The 23,809-nt window shown below is 42.8% G+C and overlaps 4 protein-coding genes across 4 annotated transcripts; 3 read left to right on the top strand and 1 right to left on the bottom strand.

The window, feature by feature from the left end:
* Window positions 1-183: 183 nt before the first annotated feature.
* Window positions 184-822, top strand: LOC117792489 (rhodanese domain-containing protein CG4456). Its single transcript, XM_034632655.1, has 3 exons — window positions 184-394; window positions 463-622; window positions 697-822. The coding sequence occupies exons 1-3, from the start codon at window positions 274-276 to the stop codon at window positions 749-751; spliced, it is 336 nt and encodes a 111-aa protein (XP_034488546.1). The 5' UTR covers window positions 184-273; the 3' UTR covers window positions 752-822.
* LOC117792576 (DNA polymerase theta) lies at window positions 636-22,479 on the bottom strand. Its single transcript, XM_034632772.1, has 11 exons — window positions 22,459-22,479; window positions 21,586-22,336; window positions 20,242-21,524; window positions 6,103-6,223; window positions 5,674-6,047; window positions 5,051-5,616; window positions 2,506-4,984; window positions 2,234-2,441; window positions 1,366-2,167; window positions 1,196-1,310; window positions 636-1,139 (listed from the first exon to the last, which is right to left on the bottom strand). Exons 1-11 carry the CDS (start codon window positions 22,477-22,479, stop codon window positions 831-833), a joined length of 7,029 nt encoding a protein of 2,342 aa, XP_034488663.1. The 3' UTR covers window positions 636-830.
* LOC117792486 (kanadaptin) lies at window positions 8,315-10,669 on the top strand. The gene is made up of 3 exons (XM_034632652.1): window positions 8,315-9,542; window positions 9,607-9,801; window positions 9,860-10,669. The coding sequence occupies exons 1-3, from the start codon at window positions 8,388-8,390 to the stop codon at window positions 10,577-10,579; spliced, it is 2,070 nt and encodes a 689-aa protein (XP_034488543.1). The 5' UTR covers window positions 8,315-8,387; the 3' UTR covers window positions 10,580-10,669.
* On the top strand, window positions 13,185-16,421 carry LOC117792487 (high-affinity choline transporter 1). The gene is made up of 6 exons (XM_034632653.1): window positions 13,185-13,350; window positions 13,413-13,520; window positions 13,777-14,361; window positions 14,422-14,743; window positions 14,821-15,093; window positions 16,023-16,421. The coding sequence occupies exons 1-6, from the start codon at window positions 13,185-13,187 to the stop codon at window positions 16,396-16,398; spliced, it is 1,830 nt and encodes a 609-aa protein (XP_034488544.1). The 3' UTR covers window positions 16,399-16,421.
* Window positions 22,480-23,809: the final 1,330 nt, after the last annotated feature.

The following is a 23,809-nucleotide window of genomic DNA, read 5'->3' as shown; positions in this document are numbered from 1 at the left end:
GGTTCTAAACGGGTTAAATTGATGTTAAATTCAAGAAACAAATGGGGTTAAAATTCAAGATGAAACGATTTTTTTAGGTTTTGCAGAGCTTTAACAGAGAGCACAATAACATTCTGTAAAGTTTACGCTATGCAGCTTTCAATATCGATAGTTGTAGTCGATTGTAATCGACAAAAAATGTTGTGCACTTAGCCGGCATTAATTTTAACAAGATAAGATAGTCTTCGTTTTTCACTTTCATTCGGTTAAACACATTATTATAAAGTGTACACAATGGCCACCTACGAGGAAGTCAAGGATATTCCCAATCAGAAAGACAAATATTTAATTGATGTGCGCAACAAATCGGAGTTGGAGGAGACAGGCACACTGCCCGCCAGCATTAACATTCCCTGTGAGTACTTAATACCTAGCTTAACTTATTTAATAGGTTTTTCATTAGTCAGACCTTTTCTATGACAGTGCCTGATTTAGAAAACGCTTTTAACTTACCCGATGCCGAATTCGAAAAATCCTATGGACGAGCAAAGCCTCCTACTGATGCCGTCATAATATTCTCCTGCAAGGCTGGAGGACGTGCCGCTCGTGCTACAGATCTGGCAAAGACTAAGGGATTTGAAAAGTAAGTAATTGCATACATACATACTCATACATAAAAATGTATATTTATTTACACAAAACTCATTACAATTGCAGTGCCAAGGCTTATGCCGGCTCATGGACAGAATGGGAACAAAAACAAAGTAAATAAACTGTAAGCCCAAAAAGGCACAAATATAAAAATAATAACAATAAAAATCATGTGTGAAATTTGATAACCTATAAAAAGCCTAGACCTTTACTTCCTTCAACTCGCCCCAGCTGCGACCTATTTTCAGTTTCACTTTCAGCGGCACGTTTATTTTAACGCAGTTTTCCATTGTGAGACTCAGAATTTTGGCCACTTTCTTTGCTTTCTCCACGGGCACCTCGAATATAAGTTCATCGTGTATATGTAACACCAAGTTAACCGAGTTTTCAGCTAAACCAAGCTTTTCCCGATAGCGTCGAATGCTCTTCTCCATGGACAAAATCGCATTTTTGGCTATATCTGCAGCTGAGCCTTGGATAGATGAATTAACAGCCTGGCGTTCGGCTTGCTCTGCAAAAATCATGGGTTAAAAACAGTTTATAAAGAAACACCAAAAGAATACACACTCTTTAGCTGAGGTTCGCCACTGTTGATGTGGTCCAGGTAGCGACGTCGACCGGTTATAGTCTCCACATAGCCGTGATTGCGTGCAAACTTGACAACTCTCATGGTATACTCTCTGAAAGCACAGACATTTGATATAAATGTTTCGATAGTAATTGCTAGCGTCTCACTTGATGCCAGTGTATGCCAAATGGAACTGCTCTGATATCATCTGTGCCTCCTGCTCGGTGCATTTGAGTGCTTCGGCCAAACTGCGCATTCCCATGCCATAGACAATGCCGTAGCAGATCTGCTTGGTGCCGTTGCGCAGTTGCTCAGATACTTGCGATTCAGATATGTTATTCCAATGCGCTGCAATGGCTGTAAACAGATCCTGCGATGAGTTCATCACTTTTAGCAGCGCCTTGTCCTGTGACAAGTGTGCCAATATCCGCATCTCTAGCTGGCAAAAGTCTGCCGAGAGTAGACAGCGCTTGTCATTCGTTGGCGAAAATGCGCTTCGACAGGATATATTGATCTTCTCGTTGTTCAATTCGACTTCAAAATCCTTGGCCACATTCTGTAGATTGGGCTCGGACATCGATATACGTCCGGTGGCCGTGTAGGTAATACTCTGGCCATGCACCCGATTATTCTGGCAGCATTTGAGCAACGGTTGCATGTTCTTGGATAGCAGCATGCTCAGCTTCCGATAGCTGACTATTAGCTGCGATATGGGTGAGTCCAGTTTCTCCAGAATTTGTCGGGATGTACTGACGCGTCCATTTGCCTTGCGATGCAGTCCCAATACCTTGGCCACCGCCTGGGAGGCACCTAAATTAAAACGCGATCCATGAAGCTCATAGATTTTGCTCTCTAGTTTTTTCATTGTGCCGAGCATTTGCTGAAAGAGAAGCTGCAGTCGATGTTCCTTGGCTGGAAAACCAATGCATTCCATGTTACACAGCGACACCTGAATGGGCATCTCCACTTCTGTTAAAGAAATCAGATGTGAGCGAACCTACTTATGACCGTATACAACTTAAAGAAGATACTTACTTCTAAAGAACTTGAGCAAATGTCCAGAGCCAATGCGTTCCAGATTCTCGATTTGCCCGTTGAGTATGTGCACCGTTACGCATGCCTCGATGGAGGATCGCACCTTGGGCATTATGGCGCTGCTGGCATCCAGACCATAGCTGCTATATCCACGTCCACTGCCACAAAGATTGGACAATGCTGTACACTCTGGGGCGAACTGTTGGCACTGCAAGGAACAAAGTTGAATTGCGTTACGTTCACTTAATATATATAGTTAGATATATATTTACCATATTTTGAAAGCTAAGCGATCTGTCGGGCTGCAACAGCCAGTTGCCCACCTTGGGATCCTCCAGCATAACGTTAATAGTCTGCAATTGAGGCAAAGCATGACACAGAGTCTTTAGCTGCTCTTTGCCATCGTGCATCAGTAATGTTAGCTCCTGTTTCTCCATCAAATTGCACAATTCCTTCATTTTTGTTTCGCTGCTGATCAGTTGAGACTCCTCCGGTTGCAGGTTCATGTAATAAACCACGTTATCGGCCAGACAAAAGGCGACACCTGCTATAAAGAAGTTGTCGTCCACCTGGAAGAGTATCTCTGTGCCTGCCGCTGCTTCACGTTGTTCGGCCGCTGCCACCTGGTTGATCAATAGATTGGCGCCAATTAAAGGCTTACGTCTTCCCGCCTGAGCCTGTAATCCAATACTAAATCCACAGCGAGTCGCCTTGTGAAGCTCCTCAAATGCCAATTGAAAAAGTTCTCGATTGCCACAGATGTCAACGATATCAATGCTGCTGAAATTGGAGGCATTCTCATCCGTCTTGGAGCAGCTGAGTATATGCGATGCATTTAGCTGGAGAGGATGCTTCAACAGCGAGTTTTCCAAAGATAAATTGGATAGTTCTATCGAGGAAGCGACATTCTCCGATGGCTCATCTACCACTTCAGGCTCTGGTTCCGTTGGCTTTGATCTGGGTGTTTGTCTGCGCTGGGAACGCAACTGATAGGAGCGCATTAGACGAGATGCATGCGGCGTTTGGACACTACAGACAACTGGCTCCTTTGGCTGTGAGCTGGGAATCTCATCCGTATCCGCTTGCATCTTTGATTCAGCTGCAGTGAGCGCTGCTGTTACACCTGTGCTCAGCATGAAGGAGTCATCTCCCGTGAAGAGATCCTGGTCAACAGCGGGTGTCTTGCATGTACTTTGATGGTTTCGTGGACTGCGTCGTGGTAACTGCATTGGTGTGTTGTTTCGGCTTTTGCTCTTGCTCTCGGTGTCCATTCTTTTGGGTGTTGTTGATTCACTGCTCTTGGTTGGTGACTTGAATTCCCTTTTCACATTGCTCTCACATTTGTTCTCCTTATTGCTGTCCAGTTTTGTTGTTGGTGGCGTAGATCCGACCATTGTCTCTGCTGGCGCATTTGTTGGCAAACCCTGACGCACGTTTTCCATTTCCGCACGTCTCTTGTTTATTTTCATCATGGCAATGCGACGACGTTCCTCCATTTCCTTTTTCAGCAGCTCTTTTCGACTGGATTCGCTAGTGCTGGGTTTCTCCTCAGTTTCCACAGCAGGTGCATTTACTTTGACTGTTCCAATTGAGTTGATCCGGTTGGACTCCATTAGTGGCTTCAATGCTGGTAGAGTATCTGTACCTATCGAAGGTTGTGCTTGAGTATTTAGCTGAGATTTTGATATTGGCTCGAGTTTTACATCATCTTTCGTTGGAACCGCTATTATTTGTGGACTTTCCTTCGGCTTATGGAGGTGTTTATTCATTGGTACCTTTTGGAACTCGTTCTGCTCAGCAAGCTTGGTTATTTTTGGGTTTTCCTCCGGTTTTTGCAGAACTATACTAAGGGGAATCTTTGGCATCTTTTCGGGCTGAGCAACATTGTTTATTTTTGCGGTTTCCTTGGCATTCTGCTGGGGATTGCTCATTGGAATCTTTGGCGTCTGCTGCTGCTTACTCATTGCAATCTTCTGCAACTTTTCGGGCTTAGGGGCGACTGGATCGAGCTTGCGTATTTTACGTGGTGACACCTTAACTCTTGCTCGATCTTCGCTGTCTGAAGACTTGCGTTTGTTTTGGGAGCTGATCAACTCTTGCTTTGGATGTTCCTCCTCCACAGACATATGCAGTTGTTCAACTCCTAAATTACTCCCAGTTGGTTTTAAGCCTGCATCCGCTGTAGGGCTTGGACTTGGCGCCACTTGTGACCACTGAATATTTCCGACTCCAATCTCATATTGTACAAACTGACGGGCTTCGGTGATTAGCAATTTGGCTGCCTCGGCGACTGTCATGCCAGCTTTGCCAGTGATAAAGAAGTTCCTGGCCGAGTTACGCTGTGCAGCTTCGAGCGCATTCTCATTATCGTGTTGTTTGGCTGAATCGAAGCTTAGGGAGTTAAAAAGCAGCTGCTCCAGAGCCAGCACATTGACATTAGCCAGCTCCACAAGGCTGGTAATGCCCGCATCGTAAAGAGCTCGCGCACGCTTGTGGGTCAAGTCAGGAAGACGCATTAGATCTATAAGATCGCGGTGAATTCCAAAGTACAGGCGATCCTTGAACTGGGAGACAACCAAAGAAAGTGTTGACCATTGCAAGGAATTGCAGAAGGCAGTCACAATGCCGGCAAATGTGGAAGCCATCTGCTGTAGACTCTGCAACATGCCGCGCTGGCATTTGAATTTATGGGCCACCACATTGATGGGCGTCTCGTTGACCAGCTCCTGCAGGGCCAGAGCTGTGTAGAAGCTGCATGAATCAATTAGCACAAGTTGACAATCATAATTATGAGAATTTAATTATAATTTCACCTACCGCTTATGGATTTGCATCAGCTTGTAGTCCAGCTTTGTTTGACCTCGCATCGCACGCACAAGGAAGGCCTCCTTGACGCCCACCAGCTCACCCACCTTTTTCATGGCGGGATTGAGTTTCTCCCACATGTCCAGATAGAGCAACCAGTCAACATCTTGCAGCTGATAACACACGGAATAGGGTGTCACCAGATATACGGCATGCAGCTCTGATTCCAGCACAAAACAACGGCGTGATTTTTGCAGCTCGGCGAAGAGGATGAGGCCGTCAGTTGGTGGCATGGATGAGGCAAGACAGGCAGTGCCCAACCGAGTGGCTACATAGCTCTGTTTGTCCGTCTCCTCGTCCGTCTGCAAACGTATAAACTCATATTCGATAAGGAAATCCAATGCATCATTAATGTAGTGCGAATCCTCCTCTTCCTCCTGATCTGGCTCCTTTGCTGTTGATGACTCCAATGAATTCTGGGCACTGAGCAATGTGCAATTGACAAAGTTTTCAATGTCCTCCCTCGTGCTAGCCACACCTGAGGAGATGACCTCAAGCAAGGCGCGTTTCAGATGTGTCTGTAAAATAAATTTGATTAAAATATTTATAAGATATTTAATATATGTGGAGCTCACGCTGCCATCCATATCGAGACATGATCTAATTGGTTTCAGCTGGGCCGTCACCAAATCCCGACCGATGCGTGCATTGCTCTCGGTACAGATGAGTATAGATTCGCCAAGTGTATCCTTTCCGGTGCGCCCAGCACGTCCGATCATCTGTCGATAGGTCAAGGAGCTCATCTGTTTGCCGCCAAACAAAGGCGAACGTATAAGCACACGACGTGCGGGCAGATTAACTCCCGAGCTCAAGGTGCTGGTGGCCACAATAACCTTGAGTGCGCCTGCCTTAAAGCTGGCCTCAACAATGTCCCGCTCCTCGGTGGTGAGTCCGGCATGGTGAAAGGCGCAGGCGTAGGTAACTGCTTTGGACATGACCGCATCCAGACCTGAAACCAAGCCTTGGTTAGAAGATAGAGTCAAGGAATAACTTGATGCACTTACCCGTGGGTATATCACGCAGCTGTCGCTTCACATCCTCAATAGCCTCAGTGTTGAGATGTGTGCGGAGTCGCTTTGCCAAATTGCTGTCAGATTTAATGAGCGCATGCAAAGCTGTGGCCAGCTGCACAGCCAGATTCTCGCACCAATCCTTGGAGGGACAGAAGACAACGACGGAGCAGCCATCTAACAGAGTCTCAATGCACAGTTGTGCCACATGATCGCTATCATTGGCAAGTGATGGCACCTCTGACATTCTGCTAATGTCGCGCATAAAACGCAACTGATTATCATAGATCTTGTTGCCCACTTTGATCATCTCCTGCAGGGCAACCGGACGATAGTTGGTAATGTAGAGCTCGGCATTTAGCCAATGTTGTAGCAGCTGGACGTTGGCCAGCGTGGCGGACATGGTTATGACCTGGATTTGAAGCGCATTCTTGCGCGACATGTAAAGCACCTTGGCCAATAGTAACTCTAGAATGTAACCACGTCCTGCATCTGAGATAAGATGCACTTCGTCTACGACAACTGTGCCAATCTCATCGAGTTTTCCTTGCTCCAGTAGCTTGTTGATGATCGAATTGGCCTTTTCAATGGTGCAGATGGCCACGTGAATGCTCTCAAAGCCACCAGGAGGAGTGTAGCCGCCAAAGAAACCTTCAACACGGTAGCCCGCAGGTGTCAGTAGATCTTGCAGGTAGAACATCTTCTCCCGCACTACAGAGATGAAGGGTAATATGAGAAGCACCTTTTTACCACGTTCCAGAACGGTTTTCAGCAGTAGGATTTCACTGACCAGAGTTTTGCCAGCTGAAGTGGGAGCGGAATACACAAGATTCGAATGCTCAAAGAGCACCTTGGGTTTGCTGAGGCATTCAACCTGCCAGTCGAACATCTGGACGACACCTTTCTTCTTGTACTCGTTGAGCACACTGTGCGGAAGATTCCATGCTGAGATCAGCTTGAGAGCATTCAGATCTACAGGCTCATTGCTTATAGCTGGAGTTGGATCACTTACAATGCTGGGACTGTTGGGAGACAAGCGCAACTGACTGGGTGACATGCTGCTCAGGTTCTGCGTCATTCTGGACATTTCTTGGCATTGGTAAACACTTTGCCTGGTCAGCTCGCAGTGGCTACGTCGCAGATCCTGCTGCAGTTGCTCTGATGCCTGTGTATCCCTAGCTGGGCAGAGGAAACTGCTTTGGTCGAGGTTATCCAATTCAATAGGCGAGTGGTTTCTACTTTCCACAGTTTTCGGCTCTGTCTCCGTGTCGAATACATCTTCAGTGCAAATCTGTGCTTCAAAAATGGACGTGGTGTTGATGTCGCACTCTTCTGAGGCATCTTCAAATATTCCTGCATCCTCATCCAAATCTGCTTGTATTTGTGAGACACGCACTAAAGATTCCTCTGGTGTCGTTCTTTCCAAATCGATGTGCTTTGGCTTTGCCTGGATTTTATCATATGAAAAATCATCTTTAAAGAACTGGGAATATTGCTCACAGCTGGCATTGGTGACTATCGTTGACTTTCCCAGCTTGGAGTCGGATTTGCTGCGTCGAAACTGTTGGCGCTGTGATACGTTCGACCTATTTTTTATTCCCTGTGTGTGCATGCGCTGTGATTTGATTTTAAGGTTTGGCGGTGATTCTTGTATGATTTCCAATCCATTTGTTTGTGGATTGCCATTGTTGAGATTTCCGGTGTGTGAGACTTTTACCTCGTTCTCCAGTTTCATGAAGGTGCTGTCGCCAAACTCGAAGGATTGCGAGAATGCCATCGTTCATAATTGTTAATTATTTATTTAATACTATTTTTATAAAATTTAAACTAACTAGCAAAACAAAAATAAAATATTGCCGCGTCTTTCATTTGCGGACTACCAACTTTTTCATTTTAAATAAAATACACCATATTTAGTACATTCTTGTAGATGACTTATCGATTGATTATCGATAGCATATTATCCCCAAGAATGCGAGTGTACGATAGGGATGTTGGTATTTTTAAAAATATCAATATCAAAAAAAATTTCACACAGGTATATCAAATAATTATGACGATATTGATACTATCGCCAGAAAAAATATCGCCCAAAAACATATCATCACATAAAATATCTATCTATATATAGATGATATTTCGACATCCCTAGTGTGCGATTTAAGTATTGCGGTTATCGATAATTGAATCGCACTTAATAAACACCAAAAAATAAAAACATTAGAAAAAGCGGCAACTGACCATGTGTTTAAACGTTTATTAGTTAGCTTAAATGCAAAATGGAAGATTTCAAAGTACCTGTTTTGCCAGCGGCGCCTAAAAACGACACTGTTGCAGAGGAAAATCCGGCAGAGGAAGCGTCAGCTTCATCGAAAGTTTCCCAATTAAATAGTGCCAGTCCATACAAAGTGCCAAAGTGGTCTAAACCTCCTGCCGCACATGAAAACTACAGATTTGAGGTGCTCAAGTCGGGTCAGATAATTGACGAAGTTAAAGAGCTACAACAACAGGCTGTCTGGAGCTTTGGTCGTCTTCCCGACAATGATGTGTCCATGGCACATCCAACAATATCTCGATATCATGCAGTACTTCAGTACAAACCAAAGTCGAATACCAATGCGGAAAGTGACGAAGAGGAGGAGGGCACTGAGAATTCCTTAAAATCAGAACAGCCTGAGGGTTGGTACATCTATGACCTGGGCAGCACACACGGCACCTTTCTTAACAAACAACGTATTCCGCCGCGTGTATTTATACGCATTCGTGTTGGCCACATGCTTAAGCTGGGAAGTAGCACTCGGGTCTATATATTGCAGGGACCCAGCGAGGATGAGGAGCCCGAATCGGAGCTGACGGTTACCGAGCTACGAGAACAACGAGATCAACAAATTGCGGCGGCTGTTGCTGAGAAGGTGCGAAAAGCTGAAGAAGCCTTGGAGCAAGAACGCAATGAAGGAGCCAGCTGGGGAATGAGCGAGGATGCCGACGAAGAGACCGATCTTACACATAATCCCTACGCCAGTACAAATAACGAGGAGCTTTTCTTTGATGACCCAAAGCGGACGCTTCGTGGTTTCTTTGAGCGTGAAGGTCTCACTCTGGAGTACAAATGTGATGAGCTGTCTCAAGCATCGTTTGTATGCCGTGTTGAGCTTCCTATAGATGACTCAAATGGCAGACCAATCGTTGTGGAGGTGTCACACAAGGGACGCAAAAAGGATTGCGTGGTGCAGTGTGCATTGGAGGCATGTCGCACCCTCGATCGGCATGGTGTGTTGCGACAGGCCAATCAAGAGTCACAAAAGCGCAAGGTCTTGAAAACTGGAGATTCTGATGATGAAGATGAGTTCTGGGATCGAACTGGTGATGTGGCAAGGAAGAAACAACGGTTGGAAAATACAGGGACAAGTGTTGCGCTTACCTATGATGATTTGGTAATGATAATTTGCAATGACTACAAAATACAAATTGAATTATATTAAAACTCTATTCTCACAGCTTAAGCAGGAATCTGAGCTCAATGAAGAATTAGAGAAAGTCGAACAGGAGATTACAGCATACCAACAAAACGAAAAGCGATTAAAAGAGCTGGCAGTCAAACAACAAAGCGTCGAGGATGACTTGGACAATTTTATGGATACCCTCAGTGAAAATGTCACGCCAGTGGATAAGACTGAGATCAAGAAGTTGCGGGTAAGTAAAGTATTTAATCATTAATATAAAACCTAATCTGATAATGTTTTTATTGCAGCTTGAGGAGCAACGGATAAGGAGTGAGAAACAGAAGTTACAACGGCTAATTAAAATCGCAAAGCCAACAGCACTGCCTTTTCTTGGGTCGAGTGCCAGCTCCGTGTCTGTCAACAAGGATCCAGAAAGCAATGTAAACAAGAAGCAGCTGCCAATGATTGGCAAGAGAAATCAGTTTAGTAAATTTAAAGTGGTCAAAGCGGTTCCAAGTATTCGGCCCAAAGTGCAAGCGAATGTTTTTGAATCCGATGAAGAGGAAGTTGAAGAGGAGGAGGAGGAAGAGATAAAAACGGATGCAGTTACAAAACAATCGACTAGTGAGGGTTCAAAGGAAAGAAATCCAACAGCTGAGTCGGAAGTGGACTCGCACAATATAATAGCTGCACCGGATGCCATAAGCAAATGCAATGTGGTGAAGTCAATTGAAAAGACAGCGGAAGTGCCGACTGCACCAGTTGAAACTTCAGCAGACATCACGGACCCACAAACAGACCCGGCAGCCAGCAGCGAATTGAACTCTGAGGAACAAAGCGCTGAAGAGGCCGCTCACAGAAAACGACGTCAACGTGCTCGACAACGCAACAAGCAGCGTCAAGATGTGGACATGGATCTAAATGAGTTGGCTGAGCATGAGGATGATGAAAAGTACGCCAAGTGGGTGCCACCTACAAATCAAAGTGGGGATGGAATCACGCACCTGAACGATAAGTTCGGCTACTAATTTGAACAAATTGTTTGTATTTTAAGCATTTGATATTAGAATAGTTTATGCGCAGATTGTATTTATTATAATACTTTTTCTCTCCATTCATATGCATTTTATCTTTATTGTACATCAATATAATATTAATTATTAATAACTTAAATTAAAAGCTCGCTGTTCATTGCTGTAAAGAAGATGATAAAGGGGATATCTGTGCTTGAGGCTTTTCAACACACTCTCAGCAATTACCTGCCGATTTCCCCAAGCATTGCTGTGATAAGCCAATACCCCATCTGGTATCAACCCCTAACTATTCCAACCCCTAATGCTTGCTCGCTTTATTCGCTTTCCACTGGAACCATTGAGGGGGAGTGAACGCATTAGAAATTCCTGCGCACGTACAGACAATGAACGCGATTGCCGAGACATCGATGGTTGCCGCTGTTAAGGCTCCAACACTTGAACTTCCAATTCAGTTATAATTTTGCTACTCTTTTCGTCGGTACGGCAAACGGTTGACCGTGGGGACGAGTCCTTAGTTTACCAATAGTCGAATCATATTTGTTTATGACCAATTGCCGATTAAATAAGCCCAAATATTTCCATTAATTAAAATCGTTGCGTTTTCATTTCGAGTTCGATTTTAATGGAAAGTCAAAACGAGTCAATGCCACCGAACGGCGCCTGAATAAATTTTAATTGTTAATGCGTTACATAAATTTGTAATAAAACGGTTTATTTCAAGCATTATATTAATTGGCGCTGATAAAAATTTGTATTAATGCCGACGCCACATGACTTCTCAATAGCTGGAGCACATGTGTGGGTTACATTTTAAAACGCGTAACAGTCCGTCTCAAAAGACGTCCCTTCGTTGGGGCGACTGCTGCTGGTTCCTGTCGAATTTCGCGGCAATATTGCTTAATTAAAGTCCTATCTATATACAAGCAATTATATATATATATATACATACATATTAATTAATTAATTGTTGTTACTGGTGTCTGTGATCTGCTTTCGTTAGCAAATGAAAAGTAGTCGCACACAATTCAAATTGTTTAAGAAATGTTGCATAAGCTAAGGCGCATTTGATTGGCGCGCGCATTTGCCGTCGTTAAATAAAACGAGACGTGGGTCGTCGTGGGAAGCGGGACGCGGAACGTGAAACGCGAAGACTCGTCGCATTGCTTAACGCCTGCTTTGAACTTGACGTACAAGCACTCACACACACGAACACACATACACACGCAGACTCGTAAGCACACATATAGGTTTTAACATTAGCAAAGGTGAGTTCGATTGCCCGCAAATGCATTGGGACATGCGCAGAGATTGTGGCCTACTCTCTCAGTTATTGATAGTGGAAGCAGCCTTTGGCAGCTTCTCCACTTTATTGCTTTTGTTATGGTTATCACTGTTGTAATTATTGTTGTTGTTCAGTTGCCCTTTTACGAATTGTTTTGTGAATGAAGCAAAATTGTCCTACCCTCTGACTTGCAAATTTGACAAAGAGAATGTTAAGTCGCTACTTAATTATGGTTAATTATGGCTTATGCTTAGACAAAGCAAAATTTCTAAGAAAATATTGCCATTGAAACAAGCAATAAAAAATAATTATAAGGAGTTATTAATTGATATAACTCTTGCGATCACTGGATATAATTAGCAGTATAATTTATAAACAATAATTGTAAAGTATTGGCCATTAACGAAGAGAAGGATTAAATTTAGAAATAGGTACCTATGCCATTGTAACAATTATAGATCAACAAAAACTTGACAAAAAGTACAGGTTGAATTTTAACTGTAACATATTATTAAATTTGTATTATTTTTTACGACAAATTATTTTTCATTTACTTATCTGAAACCTTAACTGGTCAGTGAAAAATTTAACTATTTACTTCACATGACATTATATGTTTTAAAGTTCAAATTAATAAATACGATAGCAAACGTTTCGACATAGGAAAATCCTTAAAGAAAATGTGATAAATTACGGGATAAAATCAAAGAGTTTACTTGTGAATAAGTGCACTTGCCCTGACTTACTTATTTGTCTAAGACACAAGTTACGAACATTTCAATTAAAAATTGCTGTAACTAATTGACGTTGTCATTTAAGCCTTATTAAATACGCAACAGACAGGAAAGGAAAGTGGCAAGGACCTTTAGTGTTGCTCGTGTTGCAATTGATTGTTGCAAGTTAGTTAATTGCGCGCCATTAACAAGGACATAAATGTTCAAAGGCCATGTCATGTCCCCTCACGGATAATCCTTGCGTAAAGGTCAACTACAGAAGGTGGATGGGTGGACGATGTGTCCTTGGTGCTTGTTGTTGTGGGTGGCGTCCAATAAAATGGCTTAATATTTAATACTGCGCTGCAGCGACCTAATTGAAAAATGAGTGCAACTAAACGCATGCAACACTATGTATAATTATGCTAGTCACCTTACCCCCCTCTGCTTCACTCACTCTTACTACCTTACTCTCTCTCTCTCTCTCCCACTCCAGCTATAAGGTCGAAAGTATTGGTTTTAATAAGCACAGCGAGCACAAAGAGAAGTTTTCGCCCGCATCTCAAGGACTTTCTTTACAAGGTTACTTCGCCAGCAACTCGAGATGTTCAACATAGCTGGTTTCTTTAGCATTGTGCTCTTCTATGTGCTCATTTTGGCTGTGGGCATTTGGGCTGGACGCAAGAAGCAGGCGGGCAATGATTCCGAGGAGGAGGTCATGTTGGCAGGTCGTTCAATTGGACTCTTCGTGGGCATATTTACAATGACAGGTGAGTTCGTTGTTCATTTTTTTATTTGTGACTTTGCTAATGTGTTTCTTTCTCATCGACAGCTACCTGGGTGGGTGGAGGCTATATTAATGGCACCGCTGAGGCGATTTACACCTCGGGGCTGGTCTGGTGTCAGGCGCCCTTTGGTTATGCTCTTAGTTTGGTATTCGGTAAGTTCTTGACAAAATTTTTTTTGTACAGATTCAATTTAATTGTCTAAAACAAAAAAGATTGATTTCGGTTTTATTCGCGGGCGAAGAATCCTTAAATCAAAGGTTTCGGCCTGTACCTTAACCTAATATAATTCATAAACATAATTTTTTTGTTTTATTAAATCGATTAGTAAAAAATTGCTAGTTTTTAATTATAAAGAAAGCTCATGAAATTGTTATACATACTTTAATTAAAAATCATTTCCATACTTAGGTGGCATCTTTTTTGCGAATCCTATGCGAAAGCAGGGCTACATTACCATGCTAGATCCGCTGCAGGATTCATTTGGTGAACGCATGGGCGGACTCTTGTTTCTGCCTGCGCTTTGTGGCGAGGTCTTCTGGGCGGCAGGCATCCTTGCTGCTTTGGGCGCCACGCTGTCAGTCATTATCGACATGGATCATCGCACCTCGGTCATCTTGTCGTCGGGCATTGCCATTTTCTACACGCTCTTTGGTGGCCTCTATTCAGTGGCCTACACTGATGTTATTCAGCTCTTCTGCATCTTTATTGGCCTCTGGATGTGCATACCGTTTGCCTGGACCAATGAGCATGTACGCAGTCTAAGTGACATGGAAGTGGATTGGATTGGACATGTGGAGCCGAAGCAACGTTGGTTCTACATAGACTATGGCCTGCTTCTTGTTTTTGGTGGCATTCCATGGCAGGTTTACTTCCAGCGTGTCCTCTCCAGCAAGACGGCGGGCAGAGCTCAGCTGTTGTCGTATGTGGCTGCCGCCGGTTGCATCCTGATGGCCATTCCTCCAGTGCTTATTGGCGCCATCGCAAAGGCAACTCGTGAGTATCTTTCAACTGAAGATGCTTTATTCATTGGCTAATTTCGATTCCCTTTGACAGCTTGGAATGAGACGGATTACAAGGGTCCTTATCCGCTGACCGTTGATCAAACCAGCATGATTTTGCCCATGGTACTGCAGTATCTGACGCCCGATTTTGTTTCCTTCTTTGGCCTGGGTGCGGTATCGGCTGCTGTCATGTCCTCGGCCGACTCCTCCGTGCTGTCGGCGGCCTCGATGTTTGCACGCAATGTCTACAAATTGATTTTCCGTCAAAAGGCTTCCGAAATGGAAATCATTTGGGTAATGCGCGTCTCCATCGTTGTTGTGGGTATTTTGGCCACAATTATGGCACTCACCATACCCTCCATCTACGGTTTATGGTGGGTATATTGGCATATTGTCTAGTTTGATTGACAAGCTAATCTGCATAAGTGCGTGCACCATCTTTTCGATCCAGGTCCATGTGCTCGGATCTGGTCTACGTCATTCTGTTCCCACAGCTCCTCATGGTGGTGCACTTCAAGAAGCACTGCAATACCTATGGCAGTTTGGCGGCTTACATTGTGGCTCTGTTCATTCGACTGTCAGGGGGCGAAGTCATTTTGGGATTGCCTGCCCTCATCCATTTTCCCGGCTACGATGAGGAGACGCAAACGCAGCTGTTTCCCTTCCGCACCATGGCCATGTTGATGAGCCTCATCACGCTCATCTTTGTCTCCTGGTGGACTAAGTGAGTAAAAATTAAATTTGAGAGAATTGCTATTTTTATACCCATAGCTATGTTGAAACACAAAAATGTAGAATGTAGGTTATTTTGTACAATTTTGCGGCAATGGGTCGCATGGATAGGTTTGATATCGACTTAAGATTAAACAAAGATTCAAACCAAAACCAATAAAGGTTACGGTTTCGGTACGTTTCGAAACAAATATATTGGTAAAAGGTTCTATTTCAGTTTTCTTCTTTCGATTTCGGTATCAGTATTGGTACTTAACGGTACACCAAATCTATTTTGAAACATTTTAAATTGATAAGAGGAATGAAATATTTTGAACAAATTAAATAAAATGTAAATGCAGAATGAATTAAGATGCCAAACCATGATCAAAATGTCATTCCGCTTGAAAATCGAGAAAGTTTTTCCAAAGTTATGACAGTTCGAAGTTGCTCAAGTCTCTGACCTAACGACTTTACAAGAAAATGAAAGTCCTCAGAGTCAAGTTCAAAGTATCGTTTCATACTAATTATGATATAAGGAATTGATTAAAAGTTAAAACTTGAGATTTAAAAATTTTCATTTTCAAAATTTCAAAGGGGGGACCCTTACCATTAACGTGGATACATGGCTATGAGGGTCGAAAAATAATAAAATTTTCTAAATACAAGAAATTAAATGCAGTATGAATTAAGAGACCTAATCATGATCAATATGGCACTCCCATTGAAAACCGGTAAACTTTTTCCAAAGTTATGACAGTTTGAAGTTTGTCAACTCTTTGACCTAGCAACTTTACCACAACCGAACCGGTACAAGCGTTTCGGTTTTCGGTTCTTGAAAGAGAACTAAAAATTAAACGGTTAGTTTCGGTTAACGGTTCCAACACCGGCTTCGGTGTTATTCCCTGATTTTCAAAATATTTTCCCATTTATTTATCATAGAATGATGTTTGAGTCGGGCAAGTTGCCGCCAAGCTACGATTACTTCCGCTGTGTGGTCAATATACCCGAGGATGTGCAGCGAGTAGGCGATCCAGCCGAGTCCGGAGAGCAGCTGTCTGTGATGGCTGGTCCGCTGGCCCGATCCTATGGCGCTGCCACAATGGCGGGCAAGGATGAACGTAATGGACGCATCAATCCGGCGCTGGAATCCGATGATGATTTGCCCGTTGCGGAGGCGCGACGTATGAATCAGCAAACGGCACAGGCTCAAGTACAGAAAATGCTGGACACGGCCACTGGGAAGTCAGGTGGTGGTGGTGGACAAAGTCAATCTATGGCCATGCCCACGCCAGAGCAGGACAACACCGCCTTCTGAGCCTTGTCCTCGTAGATACAACAGTTTTAGGTTCTCAGCCCTAAGGAGTATTTAGCATACGTACGTTATGCTAGTATAAAGTGCTTCAGATGCGTATGCAATGGCTTAACTCTGCTTTGTCTTTGTCCGGTTTTCTCAATTACAAAGGCTTTCACATAGAATTACTGAAGAAGTATAATATATATATATAATATAAATCGAGGCATATCCATTGTATAAATGTTAAATATAACGAAAACTACACAAACGATCAATTAAACATATCAATGTCAAAACTGAAAGTAACTGAAAACATATCAATTGCATTTTCCATTCAACAAGAAATGCATTCAAATTACATACGTATTATTCTATAGAGTTTAGGATGAAAAAGGCAAAAAAAAAGGAGTACATAATATTATATACATATATATCGATATGATTAAAATTAAATTCAATTCGTTTGTTTATTATGTAATTTGTGTACCTTGTGTAATTGATAAATTGTTTGTTTGAGAAAATAATGAGCCCGCATATATAACTATAAATATATAGATTTGTATTGATCCTACAGTTTTACGTGCATCTAATGTGAATCATGTGTCCTTCCACAAGCAAAAATGTATGCATATTACTAGCAGCAAAACGAACAAACAATGATCAAAGGTGACTAAAAAACGAAATTGAAACATATCATGAATGCAACTGAATAATAATATTATATAATACGTATATGTAAACCAATTGAATGGAGCGTTATATAGGCAAAAGAATTTTAGCTGCTCTCAAAGAGCAAAAACCACAAAAACTAACTAACTAACACAAATGAACTATACATAACATAATACATATCGAAATGTTAGAAATGTTGCGTCATAGTACCTAATGCGTATATACACAGTTATACATATACCTATTTATATATACCTATATATAGAGAGAAAGCGATACACTGAATTTAGTAAGATTATACCAAGTGAAAAACATATCTATGATTCTCGGCGGTATTTGATATTGGCAAACCTATTTGATCGTACCAAAAAAAACAACACGTGCTGCCTAAAACCTTATCCGAAATACCAAAATTAAATCAAGTTGAACTTGTTTTTTTCTCTTTACCAATGAAAATTGAAATCAATTCAAAATTTATTGTTCCAAACTGTTCTATTGTTCATTCCATCATACTCTTGGCTCGTTTGTTAATGTCAAAATTTAAATAATAATGTGAATAATTATCTATGTGAAACTACTTGAAATGTAATATATACTTAAATGTTGACTGCTTTTTGATTGAGCTTTGGGGGCAATAAGAGTTCTCTTTTTAAACTCTACATAAGTTAACTAAGAGTTAAAACTAAATTTGGGCTTATTCAATGTCCATTTAAAAAAGTACATACAAGCATACAGTTGTGGTCGAAATAATAATGACATTTTCCGTCTGAGTTTTTAACGAGCATTTGGCTTAGTATTTAGTATTATGATCTCCAGAACTATTTTTTTTTTATTTTTCAAAATAGCAAAATCTTTATGAATAGTTGAATTATAGTTAATAAATCTTTTCTGAGTTTGTAAAACAGTAATCGCTGATTTACATTCGTTGAATATTTTATTTTACAATATTTTATTATACTTAACTATTAAATAAAATTCGATCAAGTAATGCCTTTATTTTGGCTACAACTGTACTTAAACATCTATGTTCTTGCCCTTAATTGCTGTTAGTTGTTGTTATTTATTTAAAAAAATCTGAATGTATATTTATTACTGAAAACGTCAAGTTCGGTTGAAGAAACTCTTCAGCAATTGTTAATAAAATTTCCAAATACGAGAAAAAAAGAGAATAAAAAATGAAAATCAAGTGTTGATTTTATGCAGCAAGAAACAAACTCTGTATATAAGAAACTTAATTGTTTTTTAAGTTTTTTAAGCAAGTTACTAACAACAAAACCACCAACTATTTTATGTATTAAATGATGAGATTAGAAGAGATGAGCTGAAGTTGGTATTGCAATGAATTGAACTACTCGTAAATACTTGATAGGAAATGATAAGCGTAATTTGTTGATCTCTAAACTATTAGTATGTTGGGTTTTTAGGGTTATTCTTTCACCTATTGTTGTTTAACCATGCCATAATAATCAATTGATGTATAAATACATACATACCTATTTAGTGGCAGATTGCAAGTATGTTAAATATAATTGACAAAAAAATGAGACAAGATTACGATATACAAAACAATATATGATCAAATTATACCAAAAAATACATATCAATGTTAAAAGCAAAGAGAACAAAAAAGTATTTAATAAACAACAAATATATATATTAAAATGGTTTCTTTGTTGATGCAAATGGCGTGTAATTATTTATTCTACATTTATTTCGCAATTTTATTGCATCTATTTGTATGGCCATGTGTGTATACGACTCGTTGTGTAATACCCGCAACGTCGACAAACATTATTGCACAAAATAAAAGAAAAAAGACCCAAGAAAAGCTGCCTAATGACAATTTAAAACAATGGTACTGTATTATCGTAAGCGGAAATTTCACATCATAAAAATGCAGTTTGAGGGGGGAGGGACATGGTAACCTCTTTCAAGTACCCAGTTGAAGTCCGGATCACACACAACAAGAAGATCATAGCAAGAAGATCATCAGGTAAAAGGTAACTTATGTGAAATACTTTAACGATGCGACGGTTAGAAGTAAATTAGTTTGTTACGAGTAGTTTACTGAAAATAATAAACTAATTAAAGCTCAGCTCATTATGTTGTTGCATTTGTGTAATTAACTTATTGCAATCTTAATTAGATTCAAGTCGTAAACTGTTGCTTGTTTTGTTGATGATGTTGAAGAGGGAATCCCATCACAAGTTCATATCAAACGTCGCACAAGAATTGCCCTCTAATTGATGTTGCTGCTGCTGTTGTGGATGTTGCTGTCGTGTATGAGTAGGTTGCTGGCGTGCATGTTGCTGATGCTGCTGATGTTGCTTCTGTGTTGTGGCAGTTGAATATCCGGTATTTTGTATGTAATTTGCATAACTGTTTGGATATTGAGCCTTCAACTGTCATTTGTCAGAATTTCTCGAATGTTTGCTTCATGTCTGAAGAGAGGAAGTTGTTAGCTGGACAAGTGATCTCTCTATAAACAGACTTAATTATTCAATAAAGAATCGCTTATTTCATGTAATCATTTTAACGTATTTTTCTTTATTAAAACGAACATAAGTTCGACGTATTATGTCTAGTGCAAATTACAACTAATATTCAAAGTGTTGTACCAGGGGTAAAGGGTCGAAAGTTTTTTTTATGAGTTTTTTTGTTGCGAATAATTTACAGTTGGGGAAATTCCATTTTGCTAGTTGATGATCTTTGATGAAATGAAGCTTACCGGTTACCGGTCATGGTTTAATCATTTTGTGGTGGATGAGGACACGAGTATTCTAAGGCACTTGAACGATTGCAGTTCCTGATACTGAAGAGGCAATTGGAGGAGTAGTTGCCTTGCTCACTTCTTGCGGTACGTGTAGCCGCCGTTGGAGCTGTAACCTTGCTGAATGGTCTCGGGAACTTGACTGGGTGCCGAGTAGGCATAGCCAGAGTCCTGGGAAGGTGCACCATAGGAAGATGAAGGGCCACTGGGAATGCTATCTCCATTGGGAGCTCCATAGCTGCTGGAAGGCGCTGCAGGTGCATTATAGGAAGAGGACGGGGATGATGAGTACGATGAGCTGGAGCCGAAAGAGGATCCGCTTGACGGTCCTGACGGTGCACCATATGAGCTAGAGGGAGCTGCGGCATATGGCCCTCCACTGCTTCCACCTGCACTAGGTGCAGAGTAGGAGCTTGATGGACCTGAGCTTGGTGCTCCATATGATGAGGAAGGTGCAGCCGGGTAAGATCCACCGCTGTTTGCTCCGGGGCTAGGTGCTGAGTAGGAGCTGGAGGGGCTCGAGCTTGGAGCTCCATAAGAGCTGGATGGAGCCGATGGGTATGATCCTCCACTGTTTGCGCTTGAGCTAGGTGCCGAGTAGGAGCTGGAGGGAACCGAGCTGGGAGCACCGTATGAGCTGGACGGAGCAGCAGGATAAGGTCCACCACTGTTGGCTCCAGGGCTTGGTGCCGAGTAGGAGCTAGAGGGCGCTGAGCTTGGAGCTCCATAGGAGGTAGAGGGAGGCGCTGGATAGGATCCACCGCTCTTCGCGCTTGAGCTGGGAGCAGAGTAGGAACTGGAGGGACCGGAACTTGGAGCTCCATACGAGCTAGATGGTTGCGCAGCTGGGTAAGGACCTCCACGGCTTGCACTTGGGCTGGGAGCAGAGTAGGAGCTGGAAGGAGCGGAGTTGGGAGCACCATAGGAGCTGGAAGGAGCTGAGCTGGGAGCACTATAAGAGCTGGATGGAGCTGAGCTGGGAGCACCATAGGAGTTGGAAGGAGCTGAGCTGGGAGCACTATAAGAGCTGGATGGAGCTGAGCTGGGAGCACCATAGGAGTTGGAAGGAGCTGCTGGATAAGGTCCTCCACTGTTAGATCCAGAACTAGGCGCTGAGTAGGAGCTTGATGGTGCGGATGGAGCTCCATATGAGCTTGAGGGAGCTGCAGGATAAGGTCCTCCACTGTTAGATCCGGAATTAGGCGCTGAGTAGGAGCTTGATGGTGCGGATGGAGCTCCATATGAGCTTGAGGGAGCTGCAGGATAAGGTCCTCCACTGTTAGATCCGCGACTTGGTGCCGAGTAGGAGCTCGAGGGACCTGAGCTTGGTGCTCCGTATGAGCTAGATGGCTTTGCAGCTGGGTAAGGTCCTCCACTGTTTGCACTTGGACTGGGAGCAGAGTAGGAGCTGGAAGGAACTGAGCTGGGAGCACCATACGAGTTGGAAGGAGCTGAGCTGGGAGCACCATACGAGCTGGAAGGAGCTGCAGGATAAGGTCCTCCACTGTTAGATCCGGAACTAGGCGCTGAGTAGGAGCTTGAGGGTGCGGATGGAGCTCCATATGAGCTTGAGGGAGCTGCAGGATAAGGTCCTCCACTGTTAGATCCGGAACTAGGCGCTGAGTAGGAGCTTGACGGTGCGGATGGAGCTCCATACGAGCTTGATGGAGCTGCTGGATAAGATCCACCGCTATTTGCACTTGGGCTTGGAGCAGAGTACGATGAGGAAGGTCCATGAGCAGAGTAGCTGCTTGAGCTGGAACCACCGCTGGGAGCACCATAACGAGAGGAAGGCGACGAGACTGGCTGGAAGGAGCTGGAGCTCGATGGAGCGCCGTATGACGATGAGGGTGGAGCTGGAGCAGCTGGTCCAGAGGTGTAGCCGCTGCTACCCAGAGTTTGCGTCTTGGAGGGCGCACCGTAGTTTGTTGACGGGGCTGAAGGTAATGGAACAAAGCTGCTCACACTTGGAGCTCCATATGTCGAAGATGGACGAGATGGGGCGCCGTAGCTGGTCGATGGAGGTGACGATTTAGGTGGGCCGTACTTCTGTGCCGGTGGAGCTGGAGCGCCATAGCTTTGGGAAGGTGGTGCTGACTTGGGAGGACCATAGTTCGATGCCGGACGACGAGAGTGATGCTTCCTAGCTGGCGGCGGTCCATACGATTGGCTGGGACGACTTGGTGGAGCACCGTAGCTAGAGGATGGTGGCGGTGCTGGACGAGCAGGGGCGCCATACGAGCTGGAAGGTCTGTGGGCGGGCGCGGGATATGCACCGCCTGAAGAGGCGGGAGGAGCGGAGTAGCTGCTAGACGGACTGGGATGAGAGTTGAAAGATGGCGCTGGACCTGACGCCGGAGGCATATAGGAGCTGGCAGGTGGAGCACCATACTTGGACGAAGGTCTAGACGGAGACGAAGGCGGCAGATAGGCATTGTTCAAAGGCGCCTCACGCTTTCCGCCTGCCACATTGGACGGTATGGCAACAACCAGAAGGATGGCAACAGCACCAAAAAGCTACAAAAAAAAAGAAAAATAAAAATAAAAGAAAAAAGTTGCATGCAACAAAAAGAAAAAACGAGGAAATTAGTTTTCTGTGTCGATCCGGATAATGATGCTTGGTTTGTTGCTCTGCTTACCACTGCAAACGACGAGCTCATCTTGGCTAACGCGCGCTGCGTTTCAATAGCAAATTGGCCAAAACTGCAGCGAGAGAAAAGATGGAGATGAAAAAAAGTGGGATTAAAGTGTGAAGTGAGTGAAAAGAAAGTAAATCGTTGTGTCTAAAGGCGAAGAAATAAATTACGCTAATGTTGCATAATTTTTTTATGATGAGCGATAAATGAGTGGCAAGTCAAGAGGTCAACCTTCAATCGCTCATCAATCTTGACGGACAGACAGACAGACAGACAGACAGTTGATGGTGATGATGCCAATGCCAAGAACTGGCCAACTGCTGGACCGTGTCGTTTAGCCCTCGCTTGAACTTAACTGAACTTCAAATTTAACCCCCCTCTTTTCCTCCTCAGTGTATTTACATAATTGTTTTTTGCTTTTTGAACTTAACTGGGCCAAAAAGCAAAAAGAAAATTAAATTGTAGAAAATCGCTCACGCCAAGCCACAAAATAAAGTGAAACTTTTCTTTTATGCTGCTTCAATTGAATAAAGAGCCTCGGCTAAGGGTCTTACTGCCCACACACAGTCCACACACACAGTCCACACACACTACCCACACACTCCTCACTGTTGTGAATAACTACTCCCTTTATGTTGCTTCCTTCAATTCAACGACTCCCACATTGCCACACTCAAATTGGCAATGTGACACAAATGTTTTTCTTTGCAGTTGTTACCAATTATTGTTTTTCTGGTTAGGCACACTCGCACACAGCTCTTTTAGTTTTGTGCCATTTTTTCACATTCGGTTGTTTTCGCGCGTGTGTGGACTTTATTGCAAAAACAAAAATAAAACTGAAAAATAAAAACTGAAACTCAAAAAACTAATAATTTTTTATGTTTTTTTTTAGCTGGCTTTAGTGCTGACTGCGTTGACCCGCTCAGAGTCTGAGTTGGCTTAGACTATCATTTAATATTCGAATTAGCCATGCTCATTGTGTAAAAATAAGCTGGAATTATGAGTCTTTTTTCTACAGTGCGGTTAATGATTCTAGGCTAATTGTAAGTAAGAGTAAGGCAAAAGTTGCAAGTTTAAGCCGTGTTATTAAAATTAAGAAACTTCTGCTGACTTAAGCTAAGAACTTTTCCATTTTGCTTAAACACTTGAATAGAACTGCACTTGACACAAAGTGGACACCGACAAGGGATTGTGATACGAGTATTAGCCATCCTTTTTTTTCCATGTGTTTTTCACCACACACTAACCGTTTAAAAGCAACAGCAGTTTTTATGATGTGCAATGAATTTGCTGATGAAGATGAAGATGGTATGCTGTTCAGCCGAATGTCGAATCCAAACTACGCTGCTGTCTT

The sequence above is a fragment of the Drosophila innubila genome (genome assembly GCF_004354385.1).
Source record: "Drosophila innubila isolate TH190305 chromosome 3R unlocalized genomic scaffold, UK_Dinn_1.0 2_E_3R, whole genome shotgun sequence".
Classification (NCBI taxonomy): Eukaryota; Metazoa; Arthropoda; class Insecta; order Diptera; family Drosophilidae; genus Drosophila; species Drosophila innubila.
This window is presented reverse-complemented; position numbering and strand designations above follow the sequence as displayed.

Coding starts and splice junctions, on each gene's coding strand:
- LOC117792489 (XM_034632655.1), top strand. CDS start 274: ATGGCCACCTACGAGGAAGTCAAGGATATTCCCAATCAGAAAGACAAA. Junction 395..462: donor CGCCAGCATTAACATTCCCT/GTGAGTACTTAA, acceptor TTTCTATGACAG/TGCCTGATTTAGAAAACGCT. Junction 623..696: donor AAGACTAAGGGATTTGAAAA/GTAAGTAATTGC, acceptor TTACAATTGCAG/TGCCAAGGCTTATGCCGGCT.
- LOC117792486 (XM_034632652.1), top strand. CDS start 8,388: ATGGAAGATTTCAAAGTACCTGTTTTGCCAGCGGCGCCTAAAAACGAC. Junction 9,543..9,606: donor CGCTTACCTATGATGATTTG/GTAATGATAATT, acceptor CTATTCTCACAG/CTTAAGCAGGAATCTGAGCT. Junction 9,802..9,859: donor CTGAGATCAAGAAGTTGCGG/GTAAGTAAAGTA, acceptor TTTTTATTGCAG/CTTGAGGAGCAACGGATAAG.
- LOC117792487 (XM_034632653.1), top strand. CDS start 13,185: ATGTTCAACATAGCTGGTTTCTTTAGCATTGTGCTCTTCTATGTGCTC. Junction 13,351..13,412: donor GGGCATATTTACAATGACAG/GTGAGTTCGTTG, acceptor TCTCATCGACAG/CTACCTGGGTGGGTGGAGGC. Junction 14,362..14,421: donor CGCCATCGCAAAGGCAACTC/GTGAGTATCTTT, acceptor TCCCTTTGACAG/CTTGGAATGAGACGGATTAC.
- LOC117792576 (XM_034632772.1), bottom strand. CDS start 22,479: ATGAGCTCGTCGTTTGCAGTG. Junction 6,224..20,241: donor ATATGGAGCACCAAGCTCAG/GTCCATCAAGCT, acceptor CTGGCTGTGCAG/CTGGCCACAGCTTTGCATGC. Junction 1,311..1,365: donor TTGGCATACACTGGCATCAA/GTGAGACGCTAG, acceptor CTGTGCTTTCAG/AGAGTATACCATGAGAGTTG.